The 20,846-nt window shown below is 52.6% G+C and overlaps 2 protein-coding genes across 5 annotated transcripts; one reads left to right on the forward strand and one right to left on the reverse strand.

The window, feature by feature from the left end:
• Window positions 1-29: 29 nt before the first annotated feature.
• Window positions 30-8,197, forward strand: CRELD1 (cysteine rich with EGF like domains 1). 3 transcript variants are annotated; one of them, XM_019944640.3, is made up of 11 exons: window positions 30-219; window positions 752-944; window positions 1,181-1,263; window positions 3,620-3,730; window positions 4,032-4,123; window positions 4,776-4,952; window positions 5,037-5,132; window positions 6,030-6,113; window positions 6,311-6,406; window positions 6,610-6,744; window positions 7,540-8,197. In XM_019944640.3, exons 2-11 carry the CDS (start codon window positions 771-773, stop codon window positions 7,752-7,754), a joined length of 1,263 nt encoding a protein of 420 aa, XP_019800199.1. In that variant the 5' UTR covers window positions 30-219; window positions 752-770; the 3' UTR covers window positions 7,755-8,197. The 3 variants fall into 3 exon arrangements, with proteins under 3 accessions (XP_019800199.1, XP_033721304.1, XP_004311995.2); XM_004311947.4 differs by lacking the exon at window positions 30-219 and having other exon boundaries at window positions 262-944; XM_033865413.2 differs by lacking the exons at window positions 30-219; window positions 6,311-6,406 and having other exon boundaries at window positions 256-944.
• Window positions 8,192-15,588, reverse strand: PRRT3 (proline rich transmembrane protein 3). 2 transcript variants are annotated; one of them, XM_073787630.1, is made up of 4 exons: window positions 15,126-15,588; window positions 11,854-12,928; window positions 11,487-11,642; window positions 8,192-10,879 (listed from the first exon to the last, which is right to left on the reverse strand). In XM_073787630.1, the coding sequence occupies exons 2-4, from the start codon at window positions 12,869-12,871 to the stop codon at window positions 9,120-9,122; spliced, it is 2,934 nt and encodes a 977-aa protein (XP_073643731.1). In that variant the 5' UTR covers window positions 12,872-12,928; window positions 15,126-15,588; the 3' UTR covers window positions 8,192-9,119. The 2 variants fall into 2 exon arrangements, with proteins under 2 accessions (XP_073643731.1, XP_019800198.1); XM_019944639.3 differs by lacking the exon at window positions 15,126-15,588 and having other exon boundaries at window positions 11,854-14,108.
• Window positions 15,589-20,846: the final 5,258 nt, after the last annotated feature.

Below are 20,846 nucleotides of genomic sequence, written 5' to 3' on the forward strand. Positions count from 1 at the left end.
GGCTGGCGTGGGGTGACGCAATGGCACATGGCCTGCTACCATTGGCTGTGGCGCGGGCTCCGCCCTCCGGACTGCAGAGCCGGCGGAGGGCGCACGTCTTACGCAGCCGGCGGCGGCGGCGGCGGCGGCGGCGGCGGCGGCGGCGGCGGCGGCGGCGGCGGCGGCGGCGGCGGCGGCGGCGGCGGCGAGGAGGCTGAGCCTGTGGCGTCCGCGGGCTCGGTGGGTTGTCTCTTCCTCCTCCGCGGCCTTCGTGGGTCTGGATCCTTCCTTGCCCGCTCGGGGGCCGTGCGTTTGCAGTCTGCAGACCCCGAACCTGACCCCTTCTCTTCGTATCCGGATCCGGGCTCCTCCCCCCCTCCCCAAGACCGGGGTTCCGGACTCCTCCCCCCAAGACCGTCCATCCGACGTCTTCTCCCGCAGTATTTAGAAATCTGATCCATTCTCCTTAATTCCGCTGATCCAGCCCCTAAGAACCATATCCCGACCCTAAAACAATGGGCTGACTCCTACCCCCTTGATGAGGATCCAGGCCACCTCCCCCTGCGGTGACGAGGATAACTTGTTCCCGTCCAGGAATTGCAGAATAGGCTCCTTTCCCCAACTATTTCCCCTCCCTCTGCCTTACCCCAGTCTAGACCTTCTTTTCTTATAACACAGATCTGGGCTCCCAGACCCGCGGCACCTCAGAACCCACGCTTTTCTTTCCCACTTGGCTCCTCCAGCGAACCCTCCCCATGTCCTGTGTCTACAGGTCCCCAGCCTGGGAAAAGATGGCCCCACGGGCCCCGAGGGGCCTAGCCCCAGCTCTGCTCTGGGGCCTGAGCCTCTTCCTTGGTCTCCCAGGCCCGGTCTGGGTCCAGCTTTCTCCGCCTCTCAAGTCTTCTTCCCCCACTGAGCCCCATCCATGTCATACCTGCCGGGGACTGGTCGACAGTTTCAACAAGGTGGGTGCACCAGCAGTTTAAGAGGAGGGGGCTAGCTACTATTAGCACAGGGGTTGAGAGCTGGGAGCTCTGGCATACAAGTCTGCATAGACTCAAGTGTCCCAGCTTGGTTACTTACTGGTCGTATGGCCTTGGGTAGGTGCCTCTCTGTGCCTCAGTTTCCTGGTCAGTGAAATATAAGTGCTAGAATGTGCCAGACACTGTACTTAGCTATGACTAGTTTTCTCCATTTCCAGGGCCTGGAGAGAACCATCCGGGATAACTTTGGAGGTGGAAACACTGCCTGGGAGGAAGAGAAGTTGTCCAAATACAAGGACAGGTGAGGAAGAGGCTGGAGGGGTGGATTTGTATATCTAACATCCCAATCTGTGCTCTGCTGGTGGAAGCCTGGAGACACTTGGGGAGCACTTATTCAACAAATGTCACTGAATATCTATAGGAGAGCACTAAACAAGCCAAGCAGAATTCTTTCTTCAAGGAGCTTCTATTCTAGTAGAGGAAACAGTGAATAAGTAAGTAAATAATGTCTTATCAGGTGAAGAACAGTAAAGCAGAATGGTGGGAGACATGGCATTCAAGGTATGACATTCGAACAGAGACCTGAGGTGCAGAAGCAAACTGTGCGACAGTCGGGGAAGGGTTTTGGACAGAGCGGGGCTGAGCTTGGTGTATTTGAGAAGTGGCTGGATTTGGAGTGAGCAGAAGGGAGAGTGGTGGAAGGTGAAGGCAGAGAGTCTTGAAGGCCGCAGAAAGGCATTCAGATTTCGTTCTGAGTGTAGCGGGAAGTCATTGGAAGGTTTGGAGCAGGAAAGTGATGTGGTATTATTTGTACCTATAAAAGGTCACTTACACTAACAGACTATAGGGGGCCAAGGTGGAGGAGCAGGAAGACCAGTTGGGAGGCTAGTGCACAGTCTAGGCGTGACGGTAGTGGTGGACCTGGTGAGAAGGGGTCAGATTCTGGGTATATTTTGCAGATAGACTGATAGGACATGATGATGGAATCATTATGGGGTGTGAGAGAAAAAGTAGAATAAAAGGTGCTCACTGGGTTTTGGGCCTGAGCAACTGGGTGAATCGTGGGACTGTCTTCCGAGATGGGAGAAACGGGTCTGGAATCAGACGTTCTCATTGAACATGTTGGGCTGAGATGTCTGTTAAACAGTCAAGTAGAGTTAGATTTAGGAGTCAGGAGTTCAGGGTAGAAGCAGGGCTGGAAACATGAATTTGACAGTTATCAGCATATAGTCAGTGTATAAAGCCAGGGGACAAGATGAGATTTTATTGAGAGGAGAGGCCTGAGTCCTAGGCCCTCTAGCTTTTCAATGTCAAACTGGAATTAGACCAGGTTGTCATTTCTGACCCTTTGTACCTTAGGGTCACCTCTCTGATCCTCAATTTCCTTATCTGTAAAACGGGAGTATTAATGCCAATCCTATTTCATAGGATCGTGGTAAGGATTAAACTATGATACGTCCTAGAAATAAAAGTTTCGTTATTACATAACAGTGGTCATTTTCCTTTCCCTCAGTGGGGCTTAGTTGCCTCATTTGGGAATGAGGGGATTGACCAAAATAACCCTAAGGGCACTTCTAGCTCTATAATGGTTACTGTTTTTTTGTTTTGTTTTAAGTCACCTCCTATATGCCAGGCACTGTGCCAGACCCTTTAAATATATAATATAATACATTTTATGTGTAAATGTATTTTAAAAAAAATTTTTATTGTGGTAGAATGCAATAACATAAAATTTACCATTAGAGATAGTCAGTATATTCAGGTTTTGCAACTAATTGCCATTATCTAGTTCCAGACTGATTTCATCCCCCCCAAAAGAAACTCCATCCCTATTGAGCAGTCACTCTTCATTCTCCCTCCTCCCAGCCCTTAGCAACCACTAATCTGTTTTCCATCTCTATGGATTTGCTGATTCTGTTGGAATCATACAATATGGCCTTTTATGTCCGGCTTCTTTCACTTAGCATAATGTTTTCAAGGTTCGTCCATCATGTAACAAATATCAGTACTTCATTCCTTTTTAAGGCTTAGTAATCTTCCATTGTATGAATAGATCACATTTGTTTGTCCGTTTATCAGCTGATGGACATTTGGGTTGTTTCTACCATTTGGCTACTGTGTATAGTATTGCTATGAACATTTGTGTACAAGTTTGAACACCTGTTTTGCATTTTCTTGGGTATGTATCCAGGAGTGGAATTACTGAGTCATGTCGTGATTCCATGTTTAATTTATGGAGGAACTGCCAAACTGTTTTCTACAGCGGCTGCACCGTTTTTCATTCCCACGTGCAATGTAGGAGGGTTCTAGTTTCTCCACATCCTTGCTAACACTTGTTATATATTTTTAACCACATCTACCCAGCAAGGGTATTATATTCTGTTGTACAGATGCAGGGACTGAGCTATCTTCCAGCCAGCCTAGAGGAGAGCCATTGTCCCCATTTTACAGATGAGAAAACACGTTCAGGAGAGGTTAAGTTACTTGCCCAAGGTCACACTACTAGATTGGAACCCAGGTCTCCCCAAACCAGTACCCCTTCCATTGTGGCCTCTGGCCTTTGACATTATCTGGCATGAGGTGGGGAGGGGGGAGATTGTAAAGAGGGTGGTGGGTGGGCTGGAGTGTGTTCCTACCACCCATCCCTGTCTGGTCAGTGAGACCCGCCTGGTAGAGGTGCTCGAGGGCGTGTGCAGCAAGTCGGACTTCGAGTGCCACCGCCTGCTGGAGCTGAGTGAGGAGCTGGTGGAGAGCTGGTGGTTTCACAAGTGAGTAGCAGGGGCCTTCCTGGGAGGGGCTCAGGCAGGGCTGGCTGGTAAAGCAGAGGGTGGCGAGCTAGGGGCTGTGTCCTCATTCAGCTCCTTCCTCCAAAACCAGGTGTGCTGAGGACTTGCTGGGGGGCCCAAGCTCTCACTCTGAGCTGCAGACTGCCCCTCTGTCAGACGGGGAAAGGGCAGCCTTATGGGTCTTACGCCCAAGACGGGCTGTATCACAGATCCTGTGGGAGGTTGCGGGAGATGGCAGCACCTCTGACACTGTCTCAGCCCCCTCACCATCCCTCCGCCTCAGGCAGCAGGAAGCCCCAGACCTCTTCCAGTGGCTCTGCTCAGATTCCCTGAAGCTCTGCTGCCCCTCAGGCACCTTTGGGCCCTCCTGCCTTCGTGAGTTTTTCAAGTTCCTCTTGGGGGATGGAAGGGGACTGCTGGGGCCAGGGATCCAGTCCTGGCTCGGCCCCTGGCTGGCTGTGTGAGCTCAGGCTGCTCATATCACTTCTCTGGACGTCTGTTCTCGCCTGCCTCACAGGGCTGGTGAGATGCACAAATCCATGGGGAACGGCTCTGAACAAGGATATGGGGTTAGACTGAGTCAGATGCGGCCATGGTTTCTGTCATGTATTTAAGAAATGCCCCCCCTCACCAGGCATTTCCCATGTCTGGACTAAGGTGACCTTCCTAGGGACGGGCAGGTGCTGCTGAAGGCCCTGTTGTCACCACCTTTTTCTACACACAGTCCTGAGGCAGGAGCTGAACTTAACTACCAGCCCCTTTTAGAAAAATCTCTCTCAAAGCTGCAGATACAAAGAGCTAGCAACAAAGATGGTCAATTCAGTTTTTATAAAAGAAAAGATTTGTAAATAACCTAACTGTTCCACAATGGGGTGTTGGTTAAGTAAATTTCATACAGTTTTATGACAAAATATTATGATGTCGTTAAAATTGTTTCCTCTCCAAAAATGCTTACTAATACGGGGAAAATATTCTGTACGTACAAGGTTGTATTTATGATCCCACCTGGTTTGGTGTCTGCCCACAGCCTGTCCTGGGGGTGCGGAGCGGCCCTGCGGTGGCTACGGGCAGTGTGAAGGGGAAGGAACTCGAGGGGGCAGCGGGCACTGTGACTGCCAAGCTGGCTATGGGGGTGAGGCCTGTGGCCAGTGTGGCCTCGGCTACTTTGAGGCACAGCGCAATGCCAGCCATCTGGTATGTTCGGGTAGGTAGTCAAGAGGCGTGGCCTTGGGCAGGGGCGTGTGGGGTACCTGCCTGCCCACCCTCATACTTCCCCCATTCCACCCAGCTTGTTTTGGCCCCTGTGCCCGCTGCTCAGGACCTGAGGAATCAAACTGTTTACAGTGCAAGAAGGGCTGGGCCCTGCATCACCTCAAGTGTGTAGGTGAGTGGGACCCTGCCCTAGGTCTGGAGGGGTGGGCAAGGTCTTGGGCTTGGTCCCCCATCAACACACACATCTCTGGGCTAGACCAGTCCAGTCCCCATCTTCATAGAGATATCAGCCTGGTTGGGAAGGCAGAAAAGTAACCAGGCGCTTACAGTATAGACTGATCGTTGTACAGTGAGAAATGTCTCTCTTCCAATTCAGTGGTAGTGGGGAATCAGGGAAGCCTTCTTGGAGGAGGTGTCACTTGGGTCAAGTCTCGAAAATTGAAGAAGGGTTAACCCGGAGAATGAGCATACTGAACTTGGGGTCAGGAAACCTGTGTTCGAGACGAGGGTAAAAGCTAAGCTGCTGTAACAGAAAGATCCCCAAAGACTGTGGCTTAATGAATTTAGAGGTTTATTTTCATCTCATATCACAATCTGGAAGCCAGTGGTCCAGACTGGCAGAAAAGCTCTGCTTGTCATAGTCATTAAAGACCTAGATTCATCCTGTCTTACTGGACAGTCATCCCCTTGGGTGTTGAGGCTGGATCACAGTCACCTCTATGTATCATGACCTGGTATCCAGGAAGTGCGAAAGAGAAGAAAGTGCACGGAGGATCCAAGTCTGTTGTATTAAGGCCAAGTGAAAAGTGGAGCACATCACTTCTGTTCACAACACGTTGGCCAGAACTGAATCACAAGGCCACACTTAGCTGCAAGGCAGATTGAAAAACACAGTCTCTAGCTCGACAGCCCTGAGTCCAGCTGCACCTCTGCATCTGTGTTGGTGGACAGCCTGCAGTATCAGCCACACTGTTTAAGCCTGGGCAAGTCCATTCCCAACAACCCTGGCCTCAGCTTCCCTGTTAGTGAAATAGGGATTGAAGTCCCCACCCTACCGGCCTCTTTGCAGACATTGATGAGTGCGGCACAGAGCGAGCCAGCTGTGGAGCCCACCAGTTCTGCGTGAACACGGAGGGCTCCTATGAGTGCCGAGGTAACTGTCCGCTCCTGCGGGGTAGGGGTGTGGGGAGGGTAGAAGGAACTGCTCCACGCCTTTCCCCCAAAACCGCCGCGTTCCCAGGTGCTGGCACCGCCCCCCACCCCACCCCCTGCCCTAGGCCTCTTCTGGAGCAGGGCTTCCTCCAGGCATACGGGCAGCTCGCACCCTTGTCTGTCCTCTCCCTTCTCCAGACTGTGCCAAGGCCTGCCTGGGCTGCATGGGGGCAGGGCCTGGCCGCTGTAAGAAGTGTAGCCCTGGCTACCAGCAGGTGGGCTCCAAGTGTCTCGGTGAGTGTCCTGCCACCTGGGAGCGTCTCATCCACCACAAATTGACAGGGGCTGAAATGTGGACAGGGCGTGGGATGGAAGGGTGGAATGTTGCCTGCGTCAGCACAGAGCAGGTGTCAGGATGTGAGTGAGACCAGAGTCAGGGGTGCTGCCTGTGGGACCCTGGCGGTCAGGGCTCTGACCTCTCCTTGGCCTCCGTCAAGACGTGGACGAGTGTGAGATGGCGGTGTGTCCAGGAGAGAACGAGCAGTGCGAGAACACCGAGGGCAGTTACCGCTGTGTCTGTGCTGAGGGCTACAAACAGATCGAGGGCATCTGTGTGAAGGAGCAGATCCCAGGTGAGCCCCAGCTCGGCCCCAGAAACCTGGGGAGGGGAGGTCCTTATCCAGGGGGAGGGCAGGCAAGCCCCTCCTTCAGGCAGCTGCAGGCCCTGGCCCACCTGCACTGCCACCCAGCCCTCATGAGGCTGCACTGGGACCCGAACCCCACCTCTGACCCCCAGGGTGGCTTTTGGTGACCTCACACCTCCCAGGGTAGAAAGGAAATCGGACTTGGTGTCATATCATTCTGTGCCCGCCGAGCCTCTTTCTTCATCTGCCCTTGCCCCGCCCGAGGGCTCTTGTAGGCCGTGGGGGTGATGAGACGAAGGACAGTCACAGTGGTGACGACGGTGACCACTTCCACAGTTCCCGTGTGTCACGCGCTGTCCCAGGCATATTGCATGTATTAACTTATTTCACCCCTAAAACAAATCCAGTGCTGTAGCTGTTGTTCTCATCCCCCTCTTGCATAGTGGAAGCAGGGACGCAGAGAGATGAAAAAACTTGTCCAGGGCCCCATGGCAAGCAGGTGGCAGAGCTGGGCGTCATATCCAGGCACTCTGGCTCTGCAGTGGGGCTAGTACACATGCTCTGACCCAACTCTCCCACGTGGCCTTGGGCAAACCTCTTCACCTCTCTGCGCCTCAGTTTCCCATCTAGTAAGACAGGGATAATAAATGCCCGTCTTGGAGTTGTTCTCAGCAGTAAATGACACTGTGTGCTGGCGTGCCAGGCAGGCGTGTGGCAGTGATGATCAGGTGTGTGGGAGGCTCCAGGAACAGGGGATGAGTGACGGGCGCTTCTCTTGCCCAGAGTCAGCAGGCTTCTTCTCGGAGATGACAGAGGACGAGCTGGTGGTGCTGCAGCAGATGTTCTTCGGTGTCATCATCTGTGCACTGGCTACGCTGGCCGCCAAGGGTGACTTGGTCTTCACCGCTATCTTCATTGGGGCTGTGGCAGCCATGACCGGCTACTGGTTGTCAGAGCGCAGTGACCGTGTGCTGGAGGGCTTCATCAAGGGCAGATAATCCCTGCCACACCTGCAGCATCTCCTCCTGCCCAGGCTGCCCCCAAGGTCGGGACTCTCCCACCTGGACACTTGAGGCACTTGCTTTATTTTTGAGTGCGGTAAGCACGCTCTACCCACCTTATGGAGCAGCGCAGACACCTGGGCCTGGGCAGCTGAGGCCCTTGGGTGAAAAAGTAGCCCTATAGGTGGGTGCCATGAGATCTGGGCCTTGGGGCACTGGTCAGGCTTCACAGTGCTGTGAATTTTTTTAAAAAGTGTCTCCTCGTTGTGGCTGCTCGTGAGCTTTGGCCCCTGCCCAGGATGTGGGGGGAGGGTGTCCCTTCACAACCCCCTCCTGCCAGCTGCATGCTGTCAGCTCCTGTTCTGTCCTCACCCCCTTGCCCCTCAGCCACTGATTTATTTATTCATCTCAGGAAATAAAGAAAGGTCTTGGAAAATGGAGACGCTTGTCTTACTACCTGCCCCCACCCACCATAGGTTGGCCTAAGCTACTGAGAGCCCCTCCACCCTTGGGGAAGTTTCCTAACACCCTGGGAAACTGAGGGTATCCTGATGGAGGAGCAGTAGAAGGAGGACAAAGGAGAGGGTTGGCCCTGAAGTAGTGTAAAGAGAAGGGAGATGGGATGGAGGAACCAGGCTTAGGAGTGGAACTTTCTCAGTTCAGTACCAGCTATCATTTGCCAAAGGACCCTGACAAATGACTTTCATCTCTGAACTTCACTCTTCTCATCTATAAAATGGGCATGATAACGCTTCTCACTCAGGCTTAATGTGAGAATTAAGGTGATGGATGTGAAAAGCTGAAGACAGCGTACAGCAGACAGATGTTCCATGAAATATTGATAGCCATTATTTCTAAAGTCTCCAGGGGTTGAGGGCCCTTTCCTTTGGAAGTCCTCCCCTCCGCAATAAACACAGCACTTGAAATCACTGGGGGTGGGCATATCCTCTAAACAAGATCCTGGCATGGCCGCAGGGAGGCTTGAGCCAAGTCCTAAGGGTTTATTTCTTTGGCACAAAGAGGACAGTCTGGACAGTCGAGCCTCATCTTCACACTGGAGAGTCTGGATGGGATGTTAGGGCACCTGGACCCTGTTCCCCATTCCCAAATACGTGCATGTCCACCCTGTATTCCACATAAGTCATGGCCTCTGTGCAAAGTACCCGCTGAAAAATAGAGATATTTTAAAAAACAAAAATCTGGGGGTGGGGGTGGGTTCGTGTCCGGCTGTCTCCGGAGGCTGCAATCAGTTGGGGCCCAGGAATACTCCCGGAATGTTTTTCAAATGCTCAGCATCCCAGAAGGTCATGCCGCGGTAGGGCCATCGAGGGCGGGGCCCTGGTTCTGAGTTTCTGGACCCCCTCAGAGCTCGATGGTGTCACTGGAGGCGCTGCGGGAGTCTCCGGGCTTGCATTGAGGCTGGATCCCATTCTGGGGCTCCCCGGGCCGGGCGGGACCCGGGGCAGGAGCTGGGGCAGACAGTAGCTGCACCGTGCTGGGCAGCTCATCCAGGGGCAGACTGTCCATCGACGACAGCCCGTGGCGCCAGGGGTTCCAGCTGATCTTGAGCGAGCCCCGTGAGAAGCTGTCCACGGAGCTGCCGGAAGCCGCCCCTTCAGGCTCGTCCGCTACATGTGGTGGGACCGGGCCGCGCACGCGCACGTCGCTGAGCGACCGGCTGCGGCCGCGGAGGAGCGAAGAACCTGCGCCGTCTAGCTCGGCGTCGGGGTGGCTGCCCCGGCGCGGCCGCAGCGCGCCCCCGGGCGGCGGGGAGGCCAGGCCACGGAGGCCGCAGCGCCGGAAGATGCTGTCTCGCACCAAGTGCTCTCGGAAGAGCGCGGCGTCGATGCTGCGGCTCAGGTTGATGGGTGATGGCGGCCGCAGGTCCAGCTCGCTCATCGATGGCGCCGGCCCCATGCTGCTGCGGGACAGTCCCGGGCCACCCAGCGGACCGCGGCCCAGCGACGCAGCCGAACCCCAGGCGCCTGAACTGGGCGTGGCTGGAGGCCCACCCTCCGCCGGGTTGCGGATGAGGCTCTTGCTAATGTCCAGGGTACCTGCGCCGACGCTGCTGGGCCCCGCGTAGCAGTTGTTGGGCCTCTCGGGCACCTCGCTCTTGCCGGAGGGCGCAGGGCACGCCAGGCGCAGCAGCTTAGCCCAGCAGGCGTGCTCTGTGGGCGGCCTGGGCCGCGCGGCGGCCAGAGCGGCCAGCGCCAGGGTGAGCGCCCACGTCAGCTCCAGCAGGCGCAGCCAGAAGTGGACGCCCCACCAGGCCCACGAGAAGTGGCCCACCCGGCCGGGGCCCGGGTACAGCCAGAGCGCGGCCGCCAGCTGCAAGCCACTGGCCAGCAGCCCCAGCGCGCCCGCCACGGCCAGCAGCCTCGGGCCCGGACTGGCATCCCAGCCCCTCGGCCCGTCCAGCAGGCGGCGACGGCACAGGCAGAGCGTGCCCAGAGCCACGGACGCGCCCCAGGCGCACGATAAGCCCTGAGCCAGGAGGTTGAAAGCAGGCCTCGCCGACAGCAGGTCTGTGGCGAGCAGCCCCAAGCCGTGCGCCAACGCCAGCGCTCCCAGGAGGAGAGGGTTCTGCAGCTGCTGTGGCAGCCCCGCGCCCAGGCCGAGCAGGGTCAGGGCCGCCAGCGCGGTGAGTAGCAAGGGAAAGGGCAGATTGTAGAGCACCAGGCCGGCGCGTAAACCCAGTCGTGCCTGCGAGCCATAGGGGTCGGTGAGCATGTAGGCGGACCGCAGCCCCGACGCCACCAGCACCAGCACCGCCGCCACCAGTGCCAACCGGGGCCCCGCAGGGGCGGCTGCCAGCGAGGCCAGTGCCAACAACGCAGGCAGCAGGAAGAGCACCCCGACCCCGTAGACGTGCAGCTCCCAGGAAAAGCTCAGCACCCGCCGCAGGGGACCCCAGCGCAGGGGGGGTGAGGTGGCGTTGGCCGGGGGGCTGGAGGCTGGGACTGATGCCACGGAGCTGGCGGAGGGCTCCGGAGGGGGTGGCTGGCCCAGGGCACGCTGCGTGGTGACCCGAATGAGGCCCCGGCGTGACGTCGAGGGGGCCTGGACAGGGGGCGCTGGGGGATGGCTTTGGGGGCGCCCCGGCCACTCCTCAGCTTCATCTGCAACAATAATAATATTAAAATAGCCCTTTGAAAAGTACTTTTGATTTTCCATCATCCTCCGGTGTGGTGAGCAAGTTACTTAACTTTTCTAAGCACATCTGTAAAATGGGATGGTAACAGCACCCCTCCTCACTGGGTTGTGGTGAGGATTACATGTTTAGCACAGTCCCCAACACCCAATAAGTGTTAAATGGATGTGACCTATCATTTTTATTAACATTCCAGCAGCTCTCAACGGGGACTGCATATTAGAATCACCTGGAGATCAACTCCGTCAGAATTCCTTGTGCTGGGGCCTGGGCATTGGAATTTTTTAAAAGCTCCTCTGGCGAACTGTGGGAGTTGGAGAATCACTGCACTGAATATACCCATGTATACTTAAGAATTTATATTTAAGAATTTTCTAGCCCCCAAAGTGCAAATGACTTCTCCCAGAGTACCCAGTGAGTAGTAGTTTATTATCCTAAGTTGTTTGAAGTTGTTGGCCATTTCCTTTAAGGAGGTGTTTGTCCCCATTCACTCCCCATCCCTTGCATATATACCTCACACAAGTTCTTAGGTATTAGAGTACCCGATCTCCCCAACCCCTGAGCCATGCCCTCACCTGGCTGCAGGGCTCCCACAGGGCTCTCTGTTCCGTTTGTAGTTGGGCCAGGGTCCGAAGGGCCAGGGATGAGGGACTTGGGGGTACCTGGGGCCTCCACTGCTCCTCTCACCCGCTGGGGGGAGATGGGGTCTGCTCCATTCATTGCTGCTATCTCTGAAATAACAAAAGCAGTCATTGCTTTGCCTGACCCTCCAGCGTTCCCCAAAATCTAATCCCCCAGGAGGGAGGCACAACCACCCTCATTTGCCAGAATGAGGAAAGCAGGACCCAGAGGGATCAGAGGTCACACAGAAACTGGGGCATCCAGCTGCCCTAGAACACTGCCCGTCCCAGCCCTGCTCAGCACCCTCACTTTGATACCCACCTGGCTTGGGCTGCCCATAAGGAGTCTCTGAGGCTGGGAGACCTGAGGGCTGGGGTCCTGATGAGCCCCTAACATCAGGGAGGTCAGTCTGTTTGGGTGAGGGACTCGGAATACTGACTTCCCAGGTCTCCCCACCTCCAGCCTTCTTGGGGAGCTCCATGGGCAGCTCCTCAGCAGGAGGAAGGCTTCTGGCCAATGCCAGGTCCGGCTGGGACCCAGGCTCCTGAGAGGATGCCACCTCAGCTGGTGATGCTGAGCCAGCATCAGGGGCTGCTGGCTCCTGCTGAGTGAGGAGGGGGCCTTGAGCTGCCTCCTGGAAGTCCTCCTCACTCCCACCCTGTTCCCTCAGCCCTGGCCTCATGACAGTGCCTGGGCGTGGCGCAAGAGTGTGGGGAGGGCCCTTGTGGTGCCAGGGGGATGTCTCTGGGACCCTGATCTTGGCTTTGGCCACAAGACCCTCATCTCTAGGTGGTCGCTGTCCCACTTGGCTTCCAGGCTGCCCTGGGGTGGGGGGAACTGTGGCTAGCCCGAGTTGGAGTCTGGGAGTTGTGGGGATGAAAGTGAGATGGGGGGTGCCCACTGGATAGGGGGCTGGTGCTTCTTGCTCCATAGACTCCTGTGATTCAGGAGGTCCTGTCCAGCCCTGAAAAATTGGCCCTCGAGCCACCTGGAGGTCATCAGTTACTGGGAGTCCTTCTCTCTGCACCCCATGGGATGCTTTAGGTCCATGCAGGGCTGGGCCAAGGGAGTCTGTGGGCCTCGCAGGCACCTCCTCAGCAGGGACCTGGGGGACATTGGAGTTCCAGGGGCTCTCATCTCTGGGCTTCTCCCAGAAGAAGTCAAAGGCCTGGGGCTCTGTGCCAACAGGGCCCTTGGGGTGGGCTCCTGGGATCAAGTGTGGTTCCAAGTCCTCAAGTGGCCTGGGAAGGCCCCGGCCCAGGGCAGAGCCAGCCCCCAGGGACAGCAGCAGCAACAGCAGCAGGAGGCCATACACACAGCCCCAGGGGCTGGGAGCCATGGTCCGCTCTGATGCCTGGGCCTGGAGCCCTCAGCTTCCAGTCTTCACGGGATGAGCCTAAAAAAAGGAGGGGGTTGGCATGAGATGGGTCTCCCATGGCTGCCCCAGGGAAGCTGGTGGGAAAGAAAGGAAGAATCCTCCTCCTCTACCCGCCCCTTCCTCTTCAACCTCTTCATGCTGCCCAGAGTGACCTTTTAAAACTGCATCTCTGGTCATGCCACTTGCCCTAATTCTAAACCGTCAATGGCCCCCATCGCCCTCACGAGAGAATATAAGCTCCTCTCCTGGCCTTCCAAGGCCACACCAGGATGCTCACCTCACCCTCAACACCCACGGAACTGCCTGGCGCCCCGCCTTTGCTCCTGCTCTTCCCTCAGGCTGCAGTGCCCTCTCCCTTCTCCTTCACTTGCTGAAATCCTATTCTTTTTTTTTTTTTTTTTTTTTTTAAATCCTATGTTTGAGGGCCCAGGTCAAATATCAGAGGTGGAGAGGGAGAGAAATACACCCGTGCCTTTGAGGAGTGACCTGGGTTTCAATCCCAGTTTCACCATTTCCTGAGTGAGTTACTTTTCCCCTCTGCATCATGGTTTTCCCATCAGTAAAATGGGTATAATAGTAGTACCTAACTCAAAGGGGCTCTTATAAGACATAACAAAACACAGGATGGGCCAGGCCCATAATTGCAGCTTAATAAGCATTAGAGCCCTTTTACTTTTCCTTTTGTCCAGAAAGCTTTCTTTCCCACCAGCCCCCTTAACTATGTCAACAAATAATTGGAGGACATACTATGTGCCAAACCTTGGGGATAAAACAGTGAACAAGATTGACAAGATACCTGCCCTCATGGAACTGGTGTTCTAGGTAAGAGACAGACAATGAATACTTTTAAATAAGGTGAGCTATGGAGAACATAAAACAGGGTTAAGAGATAGAAGGAGGGGGGGCTACTTTACCCAGGAGTGCTAGAAAGGCCACTCAGGTGATATTTAAGCTAAACGCTGAATGGGAAGAAGGAGTCAGCCATTTGATGATATCCAGAAAAAGCATCTGGAGGAGGGAACAGAAAGTGCAGAGGCCCTTCAGCAGGAATGAGGAGCACAGCAGATTCAGGAGAAAGGAGCAGAGGGAGATGAAATCAGGAAGGTGGGCCTTTCTCAAAAGCCACGAAAAGGCACCTGCATTTTATTCCAAGTGTCCCAGGAAGCCAATGGAGATGTTAAGCATGGGAGTCATGAGATCTGAGAAGTGTTTTAAAAGGGGGAGAGAGGCTAGCGCAGAAATCCAGGTAGGATATGATGGTGGCTTGTTTCAGCTTGAGTATTTATTTCCCTGACACTCCCTCCACCCTTTCCTGTCACACCAGTCACATAGTATAATAATCTCCTCTCTCCCCCACCCTCCTGGGGCTTCTCAAGGGCTGCATCTGCGTCTTTTATTTCTTGTCTCCAGCCACTGCATATGCCTGGCCCAGGTGGATATTCCCTTATGGTGCCGCTTCCTGAGAGTCCCTAATGGAGCCGGGAGGCAAGACGGGACCCCACGGCCAGGAAAGGGGGACCAGGAGAGGGGGCCATTGGCTGTGAGAGCCCGTGCCTGGGTGTGTTTAGGGGCAGAGGCCCTGTTCCTTTCCTCTCTGGGAAACAGTTATGCTCAAAGACCCTTGGTGGCTCACAGACACCTTGAGAAGCCGAAGAAAACTCCAGGTGCACTCCCCAGGAAAGTGTCCAGGTTCACCAAAGCTTGTGGGTAATTTTAGGGGGAATCAAAGACCCCTTAAACCCATTCCCCAATCTGCCTCATTAGTTCGTTTCTCAAACATTCACCGAGCTCATGCTCTGCTCCTGGCCCAGGCTAGGTGCTGGGGACCCAAAGAGAAGGCTCAGTTCCAGTGTGAGGAGTGGTGGTGAGCTGAGGGGGAAGGACTGGAAGGCCACTAACACAGGCACTGGTTAATAATAGTACTCCTGTTTTGAGCTCTTACCCACTTAGGCTCCTGTGCTAAGCTTAGCTGCTTGTCCTCGATTTTATCCACCCCTCCCCAAACAAGCTGGTGTGGGTATACCCATTTCATAGGGGAAGAAAGCAAGGTTCAGAGAGGTTGAGCAACTCGCCCAAGGTCACACAGGCTGCAAATGGCCATACTAGGGGCTGTGAAACCCGCATTGGCTCATTTTACACAGGGGGTCCGAAAAGCTTTGCAGAGCAGGAGAAGCAGAGTTGGGCCTTCAGCGATAAGCATCTACCATCTACTCACCACCCGCAATCCAAGAGATGTAGTCACCTCCGGATGAGAAGGGGGCTGCACAGTCCTGGTTTCCTGCTGCTGAAGAGATTTTTGTGTGTGTGTGGGGGGGTGTTCTCCCTCCCTCAGGGACTGGGAAGAGGCCGGCCTGGGGGCAGGGCGAGGGCCGCCGCAGGGCAGCCTCCAGGAGCTGGTCCATCTCAGGTTACCTCTCCTTTTCCTCCATCTCCTCTCCCCTGGCTCCGCGCCTTCCCGCAGTGTCCTGGGTGGGGGGTGCACGCTGGTGCAGGCCCTGCCGCTCGCACCTGAGAGGGGGGCTGCAGGCCATGCTCCCTGCCTGGGTCCCGCCATCACCCCCGCCCTAGTCCAGCTCCTCACCTGGGCGCCGAGTTGGCAGCCCCCGCGTTCACCTTGCGCGCGTCCCTGAAGCCGCTTGCCGCGCCGCATCCTCCGAGATGCTCAGACTTGGCTAACAGAGCCCGGCGCTGCCGATGGCGGAGCCCGCCCACAGGAGCGCCATCCCCGCTTAACCCTTTCCCCTTAGGGGTGGATTCTTCTCCCAGTCCTGACCACCCCTCTCTGAGAGATTCTCAGGGCTAAGAAGGGAACTGAGGTCACCTCCGAGGGATGTAGAAATCACTTCCGCAGCATCCCCGAAAACGGGGCAGCCAATCTCTGTTTGCATACCTCCTGGGACGGGGAGCTCACTTCCTTAATGTCTCTAGACCTATATCCTTATAGGGCTACATACATAACACATACGGACCTACAGGTAAATCCTACCTACAGCTTGATGTGTATCCTTCAGCTTTTTCAAGGCACAGCCATATATACTTTTTAAATAGAAAAAAATCATACTGTACATGTCGTTCTGTAACTTGCCTTTTTCCCCTTCACTTTGCAATATATCCTGGCACATTTTCCATGTACATTTCTACAGATCCATCTCATTTCTTGTATTCAGTGTTGAGAACTACAGCATATGATCAGCCTGTCATTTTTATTTATCTGGTTCATGAGGTTGGACATGTAGATTGTTTCTAGCCTTTTGCTAGCAGGAATAATGAGGCAGGGACATGCTCGCATAGACATCTTTGTGCACGTGCACTCGTGCACCTATCAGATAATTTCCTCCCTGAGGCATGGTTAGGTCAGCGGGTCTGCACATCTTCAGGTCTGTCTGTCAGAATGCTCCAGGTCCCTCTTTGGACAGCTCCTGATGTGCTAAGTCTCCACCATTACGTTCAACACATTAAGAGGAATCCACACAAGGAATACATGTGGCCATTAAATACGATGTAGAATCTTTAATGGCATGGAGACATGTCCAGAGTAGATTCTTGTTTATTTAAATTTCAGTCATTTGAATTATAAAAGTAATATGTGCTGATTGTCCCAATTCAAGCAACATAGAAATGTTCAAAGAACACATGAACTGTCTTATCCTTGGTCTCTCCAACTCCGCCCCCCAGATATACCCATTGTTAACACCATTCTGTTTTCTTTGCATCATATAAAATGTATATGTGCATGCATTTCTACAAAAATGGGATCATACTATGCCTATTATTCTATAACTTTGTTTTGCCTTAAGCAGATATATGTTGGAAACATTTCGAAGGCAGTACATACTAGCTCCACCCTTTCTTTCAATTAGCTGCACAGTATTGTATGCTGTGGATGTACCGTTAGTTTCGCAAACATTCCCAGTATTCCCCTACTGATAAGTAATCGGGTGGTTGACAGCTTTTTTTTTTCTCCTAGAAACAATACTGCAGTAAGCATCCTTACATGCTAATATATACATCATTAATGCTGATACTCTAAGTTCTCTCAGATAAGTATTTGTATGATCCCATTTTTGTTAACATCTGTCAATCAATCAATCAATCATCTATCCTATCCCTAAATATTAGAAGGTAAATAGTGGGTGATGCGATTTTTATCTAATTTTGCTTTTCTGTTTACCAATGTTTAATACAATCATGTATTTCTTTTGTGATCAGAGATAAGAAGGATAAATATTTTAAAAAGAAAGAAAGATCCTTCCTAGGTTTGAGCTGAAATCTCTCTCCCAGTGTTTTCCTACCTGCGTCTCTCACAGAAGAGCAATACTCAGCCATTAGTTGTGTCTGACATGTTGCAGTTTGAAGGGTGTTCAGTCCCTAGTAGCTGATAAACGGTGGAGACTGAATCCAGCTTTTCTGACTCTGGGAGAGGGTTCAGGCTTTTCCCATTTCACCATATCATCTGACCAGCTTTACTGTTTTTCTTGTGGGAACCCCTTCAGGATTGTAAAGTCATCTCTCATTTCTCTAGAATTTTCTCCTTCCAGGCCAAACGCTCCCAGTTCTTTTAGTCTTTCCTCGAAGGACAGGGTTCTGGGATTTCACCATTGTGACATCTCTCCTCTGTTTCCTTTTTACCAGGTTAATGATGTCCTCTTTAAAGTATAACTCTTGGAACTGAACCCAGTTGAGAATAAAGCTGAACTTTCACCTCCCCTTTCCTAGATTCTACTCCTCTATTAATATGACCTCACCCTAAAGTAATGTTTCTGGCAGCCACATCACTTTATTGCCCAGTATTGACTAGGTCTTCCTCATCTCGTTGTGTGCATTTGGTCTCTTGACCCTCACTGTAGGATGCTACATTTATTTGTTGTTTATTTTATCTTGTTAGATCTAACCAGTTGTTCTGATCTTGTGGGAAGTTATCTAGATCCTGATTCTATATGTAATAGATAATTGGCATTTTTTGGCATTGTCCAAGATCTCTCTTCCTGACAGTATCCTAATTTCCTTTGAGGGACCTCTGTCTTTTCCCCTGTGGGCAGTCTTGGTGGGAGGACAGTTCTAGGGGCGCACTACAGAAGCTGCGGGGTCCAGGTCCCTCTTCTCAGTGCCTCCTGTGAACTCTCTAATAAGTCTCCTTAGAGATGTCGAGATTCCCTCAGCAGGTTTGGAGCCGGCTTGGTTCCCTTCCTCAGTTTCCCCCGAGGAGGGCAGGGTGTGCGTGAACCACCCATTCATGCCCCTGCAGAGTCTCACTGCCTTGACAGTGCCCAACCCCCAATCCACTCAGGATCTTTTCGCTGCTCCCTGGATACCTCTTTGGAGCCAGGAGCCCCAATCCCATTGTGTTTCCAAACCATGGATTGGTAGGGCTTTTGAGATCACACACAAAGGCAAGGGATATTATGATCCCTTTGCCCAGAGGCCAAGATGAAAGCTGATCCAATGGAAAGAGGAGACTGACGGGGTGTGTGTGTGTGTGTGTGTGTGTGTGTGTGTGTGTGTGTGTGTGTGTGTGTGTGTGTGTGTGTGTGTGGAGGTGAACGTAAGTGGGGAGCATGGGGTGCCAGGTGTAGGTGGGGAGTATCCTGACTCTCAGAGGAGCTCCTAGCATCATCCTGGAGACTCTGGGACAGCAAGAATGGGCAAGGGATGATTCCAAGCTCATGGGGGATGGTCAGTAGCTCTGTTTACCAAGAGCTTAGTCTGCCAGGAGCTGTGCTACACAGCGTACATGCATTATTCTTTTTAATTCCTGACAGCAACCCTATATATTATTATGCTCTCTATTTTACAGCCAGCAAGTCCAGGCTCAGAGAGGTGAAGTAATTTGTCCAAGGACACACAGCAAATAAGAAGCCAAACCATAAGAGCCAGTGATCTTAAGAGTGATGACACCATCCTGCCCCTCTGGAGGCATCTCAGAGAGAGAAGGGGAGATGAAAAACCCAGGCCTTCCAGGTGGCTCCAACTGTGCTAGGAGTTTGAGTCTGAAAATAGGCCTCCAACTGGGATCTCTTGAAAGGACAGCAAACCACCAGCGTTGGGAGTTGTTGGGAGCTCCTAACCTAGAGTACCTGGGAAGCTCCCAAGGAAAGGGAGAGAGAAGGAAAAGGCAAAGGTGAGTCACAGCAATGATGACGTCTCCTGCTTAGACAGGACAGTTGGCTGGCATTTCTTTTCTGGCTGGTAGCTCTGGCGGGCAGGAGCAGAGGAACAAAAGGCAGCACGGTGGGGGTGGGGGTGGGGGTGGGGTGGGGTGGCGGGTGCGGTGGGGTGTGGGCGAGATGCTGCCGCCTGGAGGACATTCTTTGTGTTCTGCCCGCTGTCCTATCTCTGAGGACAGGAACAATTATACCCTTTCACTCAACTGGCCAAATTAAGCCTCAAGGGTTCCGGCAGTCTTAACTCATTCCTTCTCAGATTTTAGCCTCCACGGATACCAACTAAACGAACCCAGTCTTTTCAAAAAACATAGTTTTTTGTTGTTAGTAAGTCTGATTATCCAGTACACACTTTAAAATCAACTGTTCCTTATTTCATTCCCTCTCACTCCCAATTCCCTTCAACTCTTTCTGGTATTTCTGATTATTCCTTCTGGTTTTTATATTTATTTTCTAAGCGTCAGATTTATGCTGCTAATGTTAAATTTTTTTTTTTCAGTTTTAGATTCTACCTATTGACTACTACAAAGGAACGTGAAGATTTAGCTCTCATACTGCCTTCCACGTTTTTCTGCGCAGCCTTTGTTTATATCATAAGTCTGCATTTACAAGAACCACGAGACAAATTATTCAGGCTGAGTCAGGAGTGTACCGTGATTATAATTCCTTTGCTAGATGTTCTGTTTTTCCTGGGGTAAGTGTTGCTTGGTTTTTTACTTGCTTAATTTTCTACGCATCTATCACGAATTCACCTATCGTTAATTCCCCTTAATCTTTCCTTGAAGCGAAAAATAATCTAAAGATTTGGTTTCCCATCCAGATAAGAATACTTTCAAAAAGACTCACAGACTTCTGTAACAAATACGTGGTTTCTTCAACAAATAAACAGCTTGAAAAAAAGCAGGGGGAGGGGAAAACGTTATAAAAGAGACTTAAGAGACACAGCAGTCAAATGCCACATGTGGGCCTTGTTGGGATCTTCACCCAAACCAATCAACTGCACAGAGGCGTTTTAAGATACCCGGGGGTGGTCTGAACATTGGTTGGTCCTTAGCAGACTAAAGGATAAACATGTTTGGACTAGGTGAATAACGGCATAGTGGGTCATGTTTTAAAAATTCCTTACCTGTTAGAGCTACTTACTAAAATATTTATGTGTGAAATGATATCGTATCTAAGATTTACTTTTAAAACACTCCAGGCAAAAAAGCGGGTTTGGAAGAGACATGAAATACTGGCAAACTGTTGAGAATTATTCATTATCAGTGGAGGGAGATGGGTACGTCCTTATACTATCATCTCCACTCTTGTGTATGGTTGAAATTTTCCATAAGAACTTTTAAATGAAAAAGAAATTCACAAAGAAATGGAAGAAAGGAAAAGATTGCACAGGGTTGGCTGTGCATTTTGTGAGCTGGTTGCTCACAAAAATAAATTTCAATAAAACATTTTAGGTATTGGGTACTAGCCCACTTTGGAGGGGCAGGGATACAGAACTAAGGTTTCTGAAGCCCACTGACCTTCCCAGGCTGCCCCAGAGCCCGGGAGATGGGGAGGTGGGACCAAGGTGAGAGCAGGGTCAGCAGGAGGGGTGGCAGGGCAGGGGGTTAAAGCACAGGAGAGGCTCAGGGACATGCTGGCAGACCCCTGACACCCCTCTGCACCCAGCAGTCGCAGATGTCTCCTCGATGCCCTCCTTCTGCAGCCTGGATAGTCTACAAGAACCTCTCGTAGCCATGACCATGAGAGATCTTGATGTCAGCTGCCAAGGGCTT

This window comes from Tursiops truncatus, chromosome 10 (assembly GCF_011762595.2).
Source record: "Tursiops truncatus isolate mTurTru1 chromosome 10, mTurTru1.mat.Y, whole genome shotgun sequence".
Taxonomy (NCBI): Eukaryota; Metazoa; Chordata; class Mammalia; order Artiodactyla; family Delphinidae; genus Tursiops; species Tursiops truncatus.